The following is a 17,800-nucleotide window of genomic DNA, read 5'->3' as shown; positions in this document are numbered from 1 at the left end:
ACTACAGGCCTCAAAAAATGCTTTAAACGCTTCGCCCATTCACTTGAATGGGGTGACGTAGAAGATTTGTAATCTTCGCCGAACTGCATTGTGGGGAGCATGGCATGGCTTTGCAAGCATCACGAGCATCTCTCGGCATCAAAAGTTGAACAATGTTCGACTTTTGAGGCTCGATGCTTGGCATCAGCCAATCAAATCCCGTTTATGCAAATCCCGTTTATGCAAATCCCGCCAGTGCAAGCGCAGCCAATTAAACCGCGTGCAAGCTGGGAGAGCCAGACCGCAGTTCATTTCCTCATATTCCAAACGAGATATTACGGTAGCAAATCACCCGGTTCTTTACGACCGGAACTATTTACCGGGATACAAACCGGAGGAACCAGGCATGGAGGGAGGTGGCAGAGACAGTGGGTGAAACTGATCGTTTTTTCGCCTGTTTGGAGAGTTTATATCCAGTTTACTTCGTTTTAACATTGCTATTGCTTTGTATGTCGGGGGCGGGAGATTCATGTGATTGGTTGCTCGCAAACAATCGCCAAGCTTCAGACACGCCCAGCTTCAGGATTTTTTCATGCCTGTAGTGTAGACGGGCCGTGGTACGTCTACACTACAGGCATCAAAAAATGCTTTCAACGCTTCGCCCATTCACTTGAATGGGGTGACGTAGAAGATTTTTAATCTTCGCCGAACTGCATTGTGGGGAGCATGGCATGGCTTTGCAAGCATCACGAGCATCTATCGGCATCAAAAGTTGAACATTGTTCAACTTTTGAGGCTCGATGCTTGGCATCAGCCAATCAAATCCCGTTTATGCAAATCCCCTCAGTGCAAGCGCAGCCAATCAAACCGCGTGCAAGCTGGGAGAGCCAGACCGCAGTTCATTTCCTCATATTCCAAACGAGATATTACGGTAGCAAATCACCCGGTTCTTTACGACCGGAACTATTTACCGGGATACAAACCGGAGGAACCAGGCATGGAGGGAGGTGGCAGAGACAGTGGGTGAAAGTGATAGTTTTTTCGCCTGTTTGGAGAGTTTATATCCAGTTTACTTCGTTTTAACATTGCTATTGCTTTGTATGTCGGGGGCGGGAGATTGGTTGCTCGCAAAAAATCACCAAGCTTCAGACACGCCCAGCTCCAAGATTTTTTCATGCCTGTAGTGTAGAAGAGCCTTGATCTTCTTGCAGTGCATTCACCTCTGCAGGGGGTGCAAAAGAAAGACATGTATCAACAGCAGGGGAAAAACAAGCAGGAGTGCTAATTAACCCAGTAAAATGAATTTTCTCCATATCCTGAAGAAAACACCAGAGTGTGATTTTGCAAATATACTCTGGATTCAGTTTAGTAGCAGGAAAGAAAACAAGTGTGAAAGTACTTCAACTCTTTATTATTATTTTCTTCCACGTGTTATTGCTGTTTTAGCTTCCCGCCTCATGCGATGGTGAGAAAAGCCGCGTTTCTGGGTGTTAAAAGCTTGGCCTCTGGGCGTTTAACACCTGCACCGTCACACCGGCCCTCTTATCTCCTGCACTGCTTTTCCTCTCCTGTCCATTTATTATTTCTTCTACCTGTCAAGGGTTAGACCTGCGCTCAATTGACTAAAAAACTTTACAGTAAAATCTTGCCACATGCATTTGATGAAACGCATGCAGTAAATGATTACTTTCATTATCTGCCAATCATATTCTTGTGTTTTTTTAACACTTAATCCATGAAATATATTCAGAGAAAATAAAAAATGAGCCAATTACATTACATTTGAAAAGCTCAAACTAGTATTATTTGGGGCATTTGTGCCTAAAATCGGACTTTAATCCGACCAATTCATCTTACAGTAGGTTAATTGTCTTTAATAACGACTTATTGACTAATAGTTGTAGCTCTATACCGATATAAGTATATAAAATGTCAGCTTAATTGATGAAACATTTTGCTGGTGGTTCAGGATTTCTCAAATTGAGTGTCTGCCAAGCTGTCTTTCTCCAAGGCCCTCTGTGATTGCCCAATTATCGTCCCATTGTGTGTGGGGGTGCATTTAATAACCCACTCTCCACACTGACACATGTGCAATACAAAGCTTTCCTGCATGATTTTCGAGGGTTTGCCTTCCTACTTTGTTGTTTCTCACAACTCAAATATCATAAATTAAATGCTTTTGAAGGATTAAAACAATCCTAAATACAAAATCTATTCGTATATGGCATTTATTTTCTGCTTTAAAGCATTCAAGTCAAAATCTAATTAAAATACAAGTAGCTCAAAACCTTCCTAAACCATCTCAACTCTGTGAATGAAAACTAAACACCCACACAGCCACAAATTGATGTGCATAAATCAAAACACTGCTTACTTCTATCCTCTCTTTTTCTTTTCTCCTGACTTTCTGTTTCTTTTCTTTCCCCTCCATACTCGGGTCCAGTGCTTTTCAGAAGGCGAGGCTTATCCCAACATCCCTGTGATCACTCTGTGAAATTTGCAGAAAACAATATTTCCCACAAAAGTTTGCACCACAGCAGAAGCATCATACAAAATAACATTTTAAGGTAGACTACTAGCAAAAATAAAATGTGTTCCCTTTAATTTCTAACATACATGTGACCTTAACAGTGCAAGAATTGCTACATGTATTCTGCTTAACATTCTAGCCACTACAAAGTAAAATAAGATTAGAATTCATTACAAAAATACTAAATCTGTCCATTGGCTAATAATTTATACAATAGATTATTCATCATTAACTGGTATATGCTATGTTTGGACTGTGTCAAAGTGGACGGAATAATGAAAGGTCCTGATGTGGAGCCCAGTGCAAAGAGAAGAGGGTCTGACAGGAAGTATTGCATTAAGAGTTGATTGATAAGTGAGGAGTCTTGGTCCTCCTAACTCCTCTGAGGGACGCTGGGCTCCTCCTGGCTGATGTCCAGCAGCTCGTCCTCGGAGAAGCTGATGTGAAGGCAGGTGTCGTTCATGGGGGGGGAGAAGGGCGGAAGGTGCTCGTTAGTGTCCGGGCACGAGGTGGGATCAGCAGGGTAAGACTCTGAGGAGAAGAGATCATTTCTGTCCTCCAGGGGACTGTCGCAGCCGCTCGAGGCCGTTAGAAACGTCCCGCGGTCACCGAACAAGTCGTCGTCGTCGCGTAAAGGAGACAGCAGCGACTTGGTTTCGGACCGGACCCCCGAGTCCTCGCTGGCCGAGCAGGAGCTGCTCTCGCCGTTACAGAGGGAGTGGAAGTCTGCGGAGCACAGGGAGCTGGGGGTGATGTCCGGGAAGGAGAGGCTGCTGCTGCTGCTAGGGGCCCCGTCGTTAGCCGTGACCTCCCCGGAGCCCGGAGAGAAGGTCCTGCTGGAGCGCTTCCGGATCATGGAGGGTGGAGGGTCCAGTTTAGGGATCGTCTGTTTATATCTACCAGCGAGGGAACAGAGGGGGAGGGTTAGGGAAGTCGGACAAGATGCCACAAATTCAAATGAAAGACGTTTCAGTGGCATGATCATATTGCAACACAGCATGGCTAAGGAACATTGAACAAGGCGGCAGATTAGTTTAAGATCAGAAAAAAGCTTGGAATAGGGGTCCCTTCAACCCCCCTTTTATGGATGTTTACGGGATCATAGTTATGTCATTGGATTGTAAAGACACCCAACAAATAAGCAAAGATACTGTAGCTTAATATTGCTGTTTGACATCATTTCAGACTACACCAAATATATTAAAAAAGTCTGTCTTAAAGCGTCTCTCAGTTTTTGTCTCGGGGAGACTGGTAAAAACTGTTGAATTAGCCAAAACGACATTATCTTTGAACGCCATCTTTAACAATATCACACACATTATTAATGATTCGATCTTCAGAATTGACTATTTCCAGTGTTGATTTATTGGAAATACATCACCTTGGTTTGCTATATAAATAAATGTACCTCATCTATCCACTTCCATTTTTAGCCTTGAATCTGAGATTAGGCCAGACAAAGTGCTTTGAAAACACAAGTGCAGAAACAGCATACACAGGTGTGCCTTAGGCTGGCCACAATAAAAGGCCACTCTGAAACGTGCAGTTTTGCTTTATTGGGGGGGTCTGGGGGGGTCCGTTTTAACCCTAACCCTAACATGTCACCCATTGAGCATGTTTGGGATGCTCTGGATCGGCGTATACGACAGCGTGTTCCAGTTCCTGCCAATATCCAGCAACTTCGCACAGCCTCAGGGTCTGGGGGGGTCCGAAAACCAGTCAGTATCTGATGTGACCACCATTTGCCGCAGTGCAACACATCTCCTTCCTTGCACACCTGTGCAATAATCATGCTGTCTAATCAGCATCTTGATATGCCACACCTGTGAGGTGGGATGGATTATCTCGGCAAAGGAGAAGTGCTCACTATCACAGATTTTTTCAGATTTGTGAACAATATTTGAGAGAAATGATTATTTTGTGTATATAGAAAATGTTTTAGATCTTTGAGTTCATCTCATGAAAAATGGGAGCAAAAACAAAAGTGTTGCATTTATATTTTTGTTCAGTGTATGTATATTCAGGTCTAGCACTATAAACTCCTTCGTTGTCCACGTTATAATAATACAGATTTCTCTCCACTGTACATGAGAATCAGCCTACAGCCAGTTTTCCTCTCCATCAATCACATTTTTACCCCATTAACCTGAGACGTTCTGTGACGCAAGCTGTTACTAGACAAGGCAGAAACCCTCTCCTTCTCCCTGCTCCCTGCTGTTCCTGCTGTCTGAGGACTTATCTACATCCCACAGCTCCCCCGATGAGAAAGAGAGAGGAGCGAGGGAAGAAAGGGAGCCACAGAATACAAAAAAAAGAGAGTGGGGGTAAGGAAGCGATAAAAGAGCTGCAGGCTTTCCCCTCCTCACACCAGAAATAGCTACACTGCAGTCTCTCTGAATGTAAAACAGAAAATCCACGACAAGCACCAGCTCCCACAACCACACACAATTACAGTCATTGTGTTGGCAATGAGGCCCAACACACATTTGCTAACAAGCCTCACTTCCTCCCGGACTCCACCCATCTACATTATATTGCTAGATTCTAACTTTGTTCCCCCGTGAAAACCAGTCTGCGGCTGAATCCTACTCTCTAATGAACTTATGCGATGTGCTGATGTCTCTACTGTCTCGGTTTCTGTACAGATGGGGGTTGATAGCTGCAGTAATGACAGACTCGTTATAATGGCGCAGGGAAACCATCACCAGAGATAATCACACACTGTTTCCCTGGCGAATAAAAGGAGAAGCACAGAGCATTGTGGGGGAGAAGTGAAGTTCACTAACTCCAAGGTCACCGGAAGCATCGCTGGTTTTTATTAGCCTTAGGATGACAATGTGATACAAGACTGTGGTGCAAACTGAAATATGGCAACCACTACTGTTTGGATTTGAATTAAATGTTGTTCAGACATTCATTGTTCCTACTGACTTCCTGGACTTCATGAGGCGGATGTTTTTGATTTTAAATAAAAAAACTTTTGGATGGATTAACATAAATCAATGGTGCGAAATCCACATTTCTTTCGTGATTCCTTTGATTTTCCCTCCAGTGCCTTCAGCAGATCAAAGTCTCCCTTTTCCTGAGAAATACTTTAAAAGGCTCTATCTTAATTTTGGGGATTATTTCTTTCCTGTAGTGTGTTGTATAGGTTTCTGTGCATGTAAATGTCTAACTGGAATATTTTAGCACACTGACACACTGTGTTGCATAACTAATGAGGAATGGAAGGATATTTGGCATTGCATTTTAGCATTGTGAAAACAGACTGAAATGTAAAAATATTCAACAGCTAGTACATACTAGCAAAGATGCTTCTTTATAAATGAAAATATACTCTTTTAAATATTACAATTTATGTCTATTTGGCCCACAGTCTGTATTATGACAGCCTTGGATACATGTGCTGTTTTCTCTGCTGGAGCAACTGTTTCTTTGAGGCTTTCAAAGATAAACCGCCCTGTCTGAATTGTGATGCAGCTTTGGTTTCTTGTGCTGTTCTCTCTCAGCGTGTGTTGCCAGGTTTGAGGATGAATTTGCAGCTGGATCAAGGAGCAGGCTGCTCTCATTATCATAACTTTGACTCAGCACTCCTCTCTCTGTCACACTGACACCCCACACACCTCCCTGCCTTATCTCTCTCTTCTGTGTCTTCCCTTAGTGTTCTACCTGTGCCTTTTATAACTTCATAGTTGTCTTTCCATCCATCTCTCTTTTCCCTTTGGTTTTACGTCTCACATTATTTTATTCGACAAACAAGAAGGCAACTTGACAAAAAGGTAGATAATACCTACTTTCTTTAAAATTTAAACCATACTTGTAAAATTGTGGATGTCTTTCCAAGAGATTAAGATCATAAAGCCATACAATCCCAGACATATTCGATTTCTTGCTAAACCCTTCTGTCTTCTGATAAAACTGAATATTTCCTCAGTAAATGTACAAGCAGCTCTCTTCCTGCCACTGATAGGAACCACCCACAGTGCTCATTAGTCCCTCATCTTGTGCTCACTGTAGCAGGTTGTCAGACTAAAAGAGATTATTAGGCCATTTTACGACAGCTGCTCACGTACACTTTACATTACTGCGGAGGATCTATCTAAATGGCCCGCGGCTTCAGTTCATTTCAGCGCGGAATAGAAAATGGACTTCCAGAGACTTGACATTTACTAGAAATACTGTACGCAATCCATTAGGGAGAAATGTATGGGGTTTTCTTGCTCAAAGTAAGATTTTTTTTGTTGTTGTGTAAATGCAGTTTAAGATACATTATTTCATGTGTTTAAGGTTTTTAAGTTATAATTTAGTTTTGTTTCAAAATACAGTAACTAAATGTACTCAAAGCAGTGTTAATTTCTAAAGAGAAATGTTGACTCATCGGGTCATCACTTACGACTCTTAAACAACTAAAATAAGGCAATGACATGTCAAGACAAAACTCGATTCAACACCAGCTGTGTACTATTGTAGATTATTTTAAGATAGCTTTAAGTTATAGTTTATAATATGATAACATAAATGTATTCCTTATTCCTTTATTCCTTATTCCTAAGTATGTATGCTGCGTGTATTTTGTTGTCTTATGTTGTGATGTTTTGTTTTTGTTTTGATGGCGCCCTTGAAAGGGAGAAGCATTTATTATTATCTCATTGTACATTTATAATGACATTAAACTATTCTATTCTAACAGAGCATGGGATAACGAAACAAAGGGATCATTTTAACTACATTAAAATGAACCGAAATGTTCAATATAATCTGATGACTAAGTATACTAAAATAGCTACTAACTAAGGAACTAATAAGGCAAAGACTTGAAGTCAAATGCAACTAGAATGGATGAGTTTGATTGAATAAGATAACAACTGACAAGGAAATCTAACTCAGGACTAAGACTTGGTGAATGTGAGATCTCTGATGGCGTTTACCTGAGGCTGTGAAACTGTCATTTGGTCAGACTCAGTAAAGAAATACATGCACACGACACCAAACACACACTCACTTAAATACAAAAGAACTCCCGTGTAACACAGTGAGAGCAGACAGGTGCATCCTAGGTATTCTCCTCTGCCTCTGAAGTGACAGCTTTACTGTTCAGGTGGAACCTCCACTGACAAGATAATAGCAAATACTGACAGGAATATTTCTTCTAAGTATGCGAAACAAAACAAGTGCTCACAGTCTTGCAAAAGTGCATAAATCACAGACAGAGCTGCCGTGCATTGAACATGTGTGGCTCCCTGATTACCTCCATGCAGATGTGGTTAGAACCACATCTGCATGTAAATGGAGGAGAGATTATGCAGTCATTAGCAGAGAGAATCATGGGTGAGCCCTGCACATGAACCAGCAAATACCCACACTATTCACCACCACATGCCCAGTAAACAGTCCACATGCTGGATGTCATGAAAATACTCACATAGAGGGAGGAGAAGGGGCAGAAAGAGGAAGAGGAGGAGGAGAGGAAGGGGCTTAGGCAGTGGCAGAGCTCCAGGGACAGGTAGGCTGGTGCATGGGAGTGGGCAATGAGCTATGCACTGAAAAACCGAAACCGTTGACTTTAATTAAATGTATAATGCCAGCAGATTTCTCATAACTGTATTAGGTTAGTTGAGAGCAATAATATTAGGTTTGAATACAAATGTTAGGTTCAACTTAATAACATTGCTCTGATCCAACCTAATACAGTTATGTGACATCTGTTGACATAATATATTTAATTAAAGTCAACATTTCAGCTTTTCAGTGTGGGTTTAAGAAAGCCTGTCGTGTGGGAGTTATTTAGGGGTTGTTGTTTTTGTGTGTTTGACTGACGGGGAAATGAGGGATGGTTAGAGGAGGAAGAGGAAGAGCAGGAGAGGGTCCTCACACCTGTACCGAAGAGAGGCAACAGTTAGAGTACAGAGGAGCACCACACTATGTCAGGGAAAAGGGAATTTAAAAGCTTATGTCAGTCATTCTGCACATTTTAGCACATTTAAACTACTATGTGTAGGATTTTATAGAACTAAAACCGATTTGACAATGTAATACTACAATGTGACGCAGTTGCAATGGAGAAATCCGCAGTATGAGGATCAAATTAAAGTGGTATACACAATTCAAAATGCTGTGAAGGTGTACAAAACACTATGCTAGTGCTACGAAAACATAGGGCTGCAATCTGACAATTGCTTTGTACATTGTGCTTTGTTGTGTTTATTGAAAAGGGACACAGGCCCTTGTTTTATAACAACAGGTTTTTAAAATTGAAGAACCAGATATATCGAAGCTCGATTACTTTTAGACTAAGATTAATCAAACCAGGGCTTTCAAGAATTGGAAAATATTCAGGAGAATTTAGTTAATTGGCGAAAACATAATTATTTACTGTCATTTATGTCATTGCTTCACTTTCTTTGTTCGAGATGTGTCAGACTACACTGCCAGAACTTATTAAATGTTGCATGAAAATCAATAAAGAGGCAAAGGTGTTAAAGAAAATTAAAAAGGAACCCCCCTCTGTCTGCAGAACAAATGACTCATAATCGCAGCATGCTGATTTACTTCAACATTCAACAAATACGAATAACTCAGGCCATCAGGATGCTAGCAAGAAATAACAACACAACACTTATTTAAATAACAACCAGTGGGAGCTGATCAACAGGTGGAGAAAAAAGGAAACATCTTTGTCTTCCCGTTTAGTCATGTCTAAAATAATTTGGACTGTGAGATAGACAAAAGTAGGAGGTTGAATCTCAGGAGACACTGGGCCTTTGTGAAAGCGTCTTGCTTTGGTAAAGAAATGAACACAGCACATTAGAGAGATGTGTGTGTGGGATGGTTAAGTGGGTGGATGAACGTGAGAGTATACCAGGAACCGCAAAGTGACTACAAAACTTATTTTTAAATCAAACTAATGAATCCTAAAGCCTGACAAAGTCTGCAGTGTAGCAGAGTCAGGCTTGCAGACGCCTGCAAACATGGTCAATTAAACTCATATAACATCGCTGCAATCAAATTACGACGATGCTACTGGTGCATCTCATGATGTTGATGGTGGAAAACAATGAAGCATACGGGGGAAGAAGAAGACCGGCAGATAGGCCAGGAAATGTGATTATGCAACATACAATACGGTCAGAGAGAAGGAGAGCAGTCCATAGCATAGCAGAGGAAAGCATGACTCACTGGTGAATAATTTATAGTCCGGTGTTCTTATGGTCACCATATGTGTTTGTTTTTGCCCTGTGTGGGCACGCTGCCGGTTTAAGATACAAGTATCTGAGGATTGCCATGTTGGTAGAGACAGAAATATCTCAATAAATACTGGATACATCGCTCTGCAAGACATTTATACAGATATTTATGTGAAGAGGATTTCTCTGAAAGATTTTATTTATAGAAGGACAATTCTGAATATATGTAGCGTAGCTTTGAATGAAATATCTCAATAACTTCTGGATAATTTGCCTTAAAATTAGGAAAATACATTTACGTCCCCCTCAGGACGTCACTTTTCCTTTATTGCCATCATCAGGTCAATCTTTTAAATTGTCCAAAACTGTTGTTTATGACCAAAACTAGTATAGTATTTGCAGAGGATAAAGAGGGGTGATGACTTAAAAAAGCTGCAGATTCCAGAGTCCAATGCTCTGCCCACAATGTGTATTTTAACTGTTACACCCGTTTGATTCTGCCTTGCCTGTTAGTCATGTAAAGTGTGACTCACTACATGGTTAGCTTTAGCGTTGTAAGGAAACATACCATATGCAGTGATAATATAGCACTCGACTCAGCGAGCCAGCTGGAGAGCACACACGGATGTGAACCATGTTGGGCGTAATAACTGTGATTTAGAGCTAAATTGCACTAATAATGTGAAATGAATGGATTCCATCGCCCTGCATGAACAGCTCTTGACCCAGAGCGGAGGTCAGCTCATGGAGGAGGAGAGAGACCGGATGGCAGAAGAGTGTCTGTCTGCTTTCCAGAACATCAAATAAGGCCACTCAGGCTGTAAACATCGGAAAACAAAAGCAAATGGAAGTAATAGAATGTGCCGCGTTGCGGGGGAGAGAGGGAGACTGACGAAGGTATTGCAGAGGAGATTCATGTGGAGACAAAATAACATAAAGAAGTTCCCATTTACGGTACATAACCTTCATTTTGTGTTGTTGTCCCTAGGATTCACTGTGATTGAAGATGTATGATTGAGTCACTTAAGCAGCATAACATACAAATTATAAACATTGAAAGGTCATCAGGAATTAAGTTATTTAGTTCAGCAGGAAAAAAAACTGTTTTTTTTTCCTGTGCAGCAATAACTTGACTTTTCATTACGTTTACATGCCATTTGTGAATAAACCCAGCATTTACGACCACTAGTAACCGACAAATGATGTCACTCAAGAGAGACAAACAACATCCAATAAAAAAGAGGGGGAGGATGGCAGAGAAGGGGAACTGTCCCGCTGGTATTTTTCTAAGCTATTAAATCTTCTGTTAAGCGTTCGAGACAGATAATTGAAAATGTGGTGCTCAGAAAGAAGAGTTATAGACAGAAAAATAAGGCAGGGAAATTGGGGGTTTCAGCTGGGCACACAAAACATTCCCAGATGAAACTGATTTTCCCATGGAAATGTAGGGTCACAAAATGCCTCTCTTCGGAAGAGATCTGAAGTTCCCTTTTGTTCCCTCTCCCTCACATGCAAAAGTAAAAAAGATATTCTGACGTGGACTGGGGTAGAGTTTCAGGCTGTGAAGAGCTGGGAGTCTGTGCTGCAGGAAACCACAGGATGTGAGTCTGGGAGCAAAGCCTCACACACAACAAAGCAGACCAACAACATCCACAAGCACGCCAAATACACACTACACCACTGAGTCAACTCCTTACTTTTCTCATTGTCTGCTCTAAAATCTACTTTAACATGCCCTCCTTGGGGAATTCGCTGGGGATTGCTTTCAGAGGGAGAGCAAACATCGAGAGACAAATTAAGTGCGAGGATGAGAGCGGGGGGATAAATAAGAGAGGACTTAAGAGTTTGTTCTGCTGGATCCAACGTAGTAAATTTGTTATTTTTATTTTGATGTTTGCTATTTCTGGTCTTAGCGATGGCTTTAATGAGATTAAAAGCTCATTAAAAAGTGATTAGATGCTGTGGCTCCTATATTTGCATTCAAGGTAAGAGCTGCTGGTGTTTGTTTCAGACACTACATCTAAAGTACAGAAGGGGAAGCACTTTGCAAGATAACATCTGCAAGACAGTGAGAAATAAAAACTCACTATAAATTATGCCCAAGAATACAGCGTCTCTGTCAACGCATGTTTTAATGGCTTTTCAAAATGAGTTATTCCATGAAATAGAAACAGTGGGAGTTAAAGCTGATAGAGTTTCTGTTTTTCTCTTAAATCTCATCCTCTCTCACAAGCTTCTCTGATTCCCTTTCTCTTTCAACCTCAAACCTGATCCCCTGTTTGTTTGTAAGACCTCGAGCCTTTTCCTCCTGTGTTCTGTAATTCCCTGATTACAGTCACACTTTCATTAGCTGCAGGCTGTTTCTGCTGAGTGTAGCAGTTCTCCACTAATAACACTAAAAGCTACAGGCTGTGTGTCACTGTGTGTGTGTCACCTCAAATACAAACTGACTGCTACCACATTAGGAACATGTTTGCACACTAAAAGGAATAGTTTGTTCATTTTCAGACTTATTTGCCTTCAAGCTAAGAGTAAGATGGAGAAACATTGATTCTACTTCTATGTTTATCCATCAAAAATGAAGATATGGCCAGCAGGCACTTTTCTTATTACAAACAGTGTAGGGATAGCGTTAGCCTGGCTCTGATCAAATGTATCAAAATGTAAGCTATCTGCCATTTAAAAGTTTACTTGGTTATCTTTTGTTTTGTTTTGTTTTTGGGTTCATAACTCAAACTCTGAACACAAAGATGCAATACACAGATTTTTAGAATCAGTGTGACTTAGAGTTTAAATGTAATATTCTATTTTTTTCAGTATTTAAGTTACCCAGTGAAAGTGTCTGTTCTTCATCCAAGGTTATATAGACTGGTGCAGGGATGACGTTTTTACCAGAAAATAAGCTGCGCATGGGTTCCCTCGACAAAAAAGCAATGCGATTTCTCCATAGGATTTTGGAAAATAGCTTGAAATAAGGTGGAAAACGAACCGGTTAGATAAATGTACGTTTTGTTCTGCAGGATAATCTCCACATGTCTACCCTACTTTTATAATTTTCTAATCATAAATCTAATCGCCAGAAGCAAAATGCTAACGTTATGCTAGAAACGAACTACAGCAGGGTCGCTGCTTCAACATCACGCCAAGTTAAGATCGATATTCAAAAATACAGATTCAAAATTGTACAAGTTGAAGCTTTTGTTTTAACAGTTTGCAGGAGGCAGGTACTTCTTTCAAGCAGAATAAGGAAAAATAAACTTAGCGGGAGTGTTTACGTGTTCGGTGTAATGACGTACAACGTCCTCGACAACTTCTGTAGTCCTATTCAGCCACTTGTTAACAACCATCGTTTTTCAGACACGTCAACTCTTCAAAAATCACCAGTGCACTGCTGGCGTATTTAGGCCCCCGTCCACACAGAGATGAAAAGGAAAATGAACCGAATTCGATATCAAAAATGTCTTCTGTCCACACGGAATTGGCTCAAGAAACGTGTCCGTCCACACGAGACCGCTCGACCCGCTGGAGAAGATGTAGTACATATGCCGGGCCTGTAAGTGGCGCTGTACTTCCGCCACAAAATACACTAAAAGCAGCGAATAAGACCGATGACGATTATTATATTATATATTATATTATTATTGTTGCTGATGGTTGTGGTAGAGGAGCTGTAAATGTTGCACTAAAATCGGTATCATGGTCAGTAGCGTCTGGAGTACGAACACAACCCTGTGATCCGCCATTGTTGTTGTTGTTGTTTTTGGTGAAACGCATCAGCAATGACGCGGGTGACGCGGGAGTGAGCAGGAGAGGTGGGGAGAGGCGGGGCTATGGCGTCATCAGGGAATGATCGTATAGGGCGTACACACGGAGCCGCAAGCGTTTCGTCCTCAGATCTACCCACTTTTTGGGAGCCGTAATCAAAGGGTATCGGATTCGGGCTCCGAATCCGCGTTTCCGTGTCGGCCTCGTGTGGACGAACCGTCTTCTATACGATAGAGAACGTTAGCGGATTAAACTGATATCGTCTCCGTGTGGACGGCCTTAATGTCATAGAACAAAACGTGATCCGTCTCTTAAATTTGTGTCAACCACAGACCTTATTTCCAGCTATTTTCCAAAATCCTTTGGAGAAATCCCATTGGCTCTGAGACGAGGGAACCGGTAGTGGTGAAATGCTAACTCACTTCCGGGTTTTAGGACTCGTCACTGCACCACTCTATTGCCGACAGGATATGCTAATAGCTGATTCAGTATACCTTTGAATGGTGCCAATTTTCAAAAAACATTCAACAAATAAAAGGCATAAAATCCCTCAGGGCTCAAGTTGTAGCCAAGAGCTAGCTAACAGCTAGCTACTGTAACTGCATTGCAACATTAAAGTTCCTGTTTATATCCCCTAAAAACATCATGCAAACTTAAGAAAAACCTCCCAAATAGAAGTAAAAATATGAATAATATGGAGGTACAAAAAGGAGTAACAAATTCATTTACACTGAATGTTTAAATGTTGCATTTTCAGTTTTTTGGACAGTACTAACGCCAGAATATACCATCAATATGTTTCTTATAGACATAAGAGAAACTCTCTACCAGAAAAAAGGCCTATTTCTCAAAAATGTTGAACTATTCCTTTGACGTATAATGGCTTTGTTACAAAATGTTCTTCTTCTTCATTGGACTCACTTAGTTCTGGTACAGTTCTTTATATTATATTCTAAATAATAAAAAAAAAGTGGTATTACTTTTCATCGATGTTGGCAGAGTTCCTCAGGGTGAATGGGACGATCTCATTGCATGAGCCCTCCTTGTTCTCTGCGCTCCCTTTGGCCCTGATGAAGAGGTCAGCGTCTCCGTTCACCAGCACAGCAGGCTCGCCGTTGTTCTCCAGGTTGAGCAGGTTCAGGTAGGACTCAGCACTGTCCAGAGTGGAGGGGGAGAGGGGGGAGGCTTGGAGAGGCCATGCAGGTGTAGAGGTGATGAGCTGGTCCAGCGTCTGGATGTAGTTTTTCCTCAGATTCAGAGTCAGAGCCTTTGCTGATGTTACTGAGCCGCACGGGGACTGAGGACCATCTGGAATAATCAGAAGATAAATCAACAAAACGCCACTATAATAAAACATGCAACTGCTGAGCATTTAAGAGTTAACCATACAGCTGCAACATTTGGAAATAAACTCATTTTGCAATTACGATATGAATCACTATTTTGGAGGGATTGATCATTTTTGTGTCACTATTGTCATTATCATTCAAAGATGTATAGCATAATAGGGCCTCTTTAAATTCAAATTAATAGTGCAGCCCTAGTCGACCAAAAGTAAAAACAAAAGAGGATATTTCTTATTTGTCTGAAGATCTCTCATAGGCCTGACTCTCATTACAGAATGAAGAAGTTGGCTCTGTGCCAGAGGAAGATTTAAATCCAGCTATGTCTGAGATTAGCATTTTTTTATCAGAGGGACTAACATGATTAAAACCAGCATTAAACACAATGTGGCATTTTCAAAATGTACACACTTCAAAACTCACACACACAGCTCTGCCCACTGTGTGCGTCTCATTATGATTTTGGCAAGAATGGTAGTTTCTTTTCACTCCTGTAAATACATACCTCCTCCGAAAATCCTCCCTTAGGACAGTGTGTGTATGAACGTGTGTGTGTGTACCAAAAATAAAGGTTTTTACACAATGAAAACTCTCAGTGAGAACACAGTCTGAGAGTGTGAGATAATGTTGACAAAATGTGGTTTTAAATCCACTCTGATTATGTAATCTGCTCTTAGTTTAATACAGAGATGCTATTGTTTGTAAGAATGTTGTTTTTACACTTTGTGTTGCAAAAAGTGATATGGGTGGGGGAGAAATCAATATAGATGGTAGTAATGTTTAACAGGACTGCCATTCTTTGGCAATTAATGAGCAGTGGTTTAAATGTTTTTCACAACCACATTAAAAACATCTGGGAGAAAGCTCATTAAAAAAACATTTCAACACAATGCAGCTAGTACAACAACACCACTAACACTTCAGTAATAAACATATAGTTAAATTAACACTTCGGTAACAGTGTAAACATTCGAATATTCTTAATTCCAAATGTTATAGTAGATGTATAGTTAGATGTCAGTAAGTGGAAATGGATAAATGTTAAAGGAAATAATGTAGCTTCATGCATCTGCTTGTAGGAGGGTCCAGTGCTTTGGTGCAGACTTATTCATCCTAAAAATATTCCTCTAATGTCCTGACCACTATTTTACGAGGTTAGACCGGAGCACTTTTCAGTGCACCAGTCAATCCTCAAATTGAATGCAGAGTTAGATCCCAGGTCAAACGTCTAGTCTAGAGGCTCTTGAGCATGTTGTCTTCAGTGATCGTATTGTTATGTTTCCTTGTTTGTTGTCTTGGAATATTTTCTAGTTGATGTAGCAAATGGAGCTCCTGTGATGCGAGAACATTTTCAGATTTTAACTGACATTAAAGTATTATCGGATGTCTTTTACAAGTTATCATTTGTATTACCGGTACTTATTATCCAATTAACTAATGTTGGCATGCTAAACTGTTTCACCTTTTGCTACTACTATTATACATTGAGTGAGTGAATTAAACCTTTTTTACACAAATGTGAAAACTCATATGCTTATGTAAAAATGAAAGAATCATCTCTAAAAACCATGTTTGAGCACCAACTCACTCTCTCCCATTTCACCTCATTCTTTCTCATTAACAATATCAAGGGCTTTTAATCAGTCTTCATTAACCATGACAAAAAAGCCTCCTTTGATACTGTGATCAGGAGATCTCAGAAAGAAAAGAACTCACACACAGAATGTACACACTGCTTAAACAGTTTTAGCTCACACCAGGAGGATAATCTTCTTTTAGATAAAGGCAACAATGCTCAATTACAGCTGCCCAGATAGCACAAAGGGAACACCTTCACCTGCAGGGCGGGGGTTCGATCCCCGGCAGCTGTGCTTCTGCCTCGTCAAACACAGCTGAGGGTGTTTGCAGGCGGGAGGACATGTGTGTCATGAGTGACTGCACTGTCCCCGGGCCAGCAGAGGAGCGAGCAAATGCCCGGACTGCAAAACCCGGGGGAACCTGACCTGACATCAGTTCATCTGTTCCCAGCGGTCACTTACCGAGTCCATTAGCCTGCAGCTCCGGTCCTGCTGGTGTTGTTGGGGCGTCGGCCTCCAGCTCCTTCAGCTGCTGCACCAGCAGAGCCAGGTGCTGCAGCAGGTCCCGGTTCTGCAGCAGCAGCTGGTGGACCCGGGCCTGAGCCTCCAGGCGGGCTGCCGACTCTGCAGCCATCTGATCCTTCAACAGCTGCACCTGGAGAGGACACACGGAGAGAGAGGGGGTGATGCATTATGGTTTGAACTGTTAGAATTAGAGCATATGGATAAAATAAAATAAAATAAAATAGTGATTTAGACAATTTAATGTTTTTATCGCAATATGATTTCAATATTTCAGGGAATGATCAGAGACATTTTTTTTTTGTCAGGAACTGTACTAAGAAAATATGTTTGGATAATAAAATGTTTAGGGCGACACTACTTTCACACCACAATGCAATATTCAAATCACAGAAAGGAATCTGAATTAGGAATCAAATTGCAAAACAGAGAAATATTGCACTTTCTCACACTAATCAATATTGTGATTTGGATAAATGACCAATTAATTGTACGGCAAGAGTTTTGAAATACTTTTTTTTCTGTCTCTTTAATTCTGCTTACCTCCCATCAGAGATATTATGTGATTTTGATTAATTATATTATTTGGATTACATCTAATTCATCATTTCCCATTGCTATGATTTCAAGACTGAAACTCAAATGCATAATGGGATGGCTCTTTAGGTGCATCATTAACTTGCGGGTCGATTTGGCTGTGGCATTGCAATCAACCACATCAGACTTTAAATTCTGAAGTGAATATGCATTTGTGTTGTAGTTCCTCAGATTACGCTATAAATGAGGGTTAATAAATCTTGAGATGCTCAAATGTTTAACCACATGTATTTCATTCTGCTACACTTACTGCCCTTCCATTGCTTTGTTGGTGCTGCTCCCTAGTGGAAACCATAGGTAAAA

At 40.9% G+C, this 17,800-nt stretch overlaps 1 protein-coding gene across 1 annotated transcript in view; it reads right to left on the bottom strand.

Annotated features, from left to right (window-relative positions):
• Positions 1-1,383: 1,383 nt before the first annotated feature.
• Positions 1,384-17,800, bottom strand: part of LOC307024906 (uncharacterized protein) — a 31,908-nt gene continuing 15,491 nt past the window's right edge. The window contains exons 5-7 of the mRNA XM_079659389.1: positions 16,841-17,033; positions 14,439-14,766; positions 1,384-3,405 (exon numbers count right to left, since the gene is read on the bottom strand). Coding sequence (XP_079515515.1) covers positions 2,883-3,405; positions 14,439-14,766; positions 16,841-17,033 — 1,044 coding nt within the window. The 3' untranslated portion in view covers positions 1,384-2,882. The remainder of the gene's footprint in view (positions 3,406-14,438; positions 14,767-16,840; positions 17,034-17,800) is intronic.

Source organism: Notothenia rossii, assembly GCF_949606895.1.
Source record: "Notothenia rossii genome assembly, chromosome: 11".
NCBI classification, from domain to species: Eukaryota; Metazoa; Chordata; class Actinopteri; order Perciformes; family Nototheniidae; genus Notothenia; species Notothenia rossii.
Note: the sequence above shows the minus strand (reverse complement) of the source record. Positions and strands in the feature narration are given on the sequence as shown.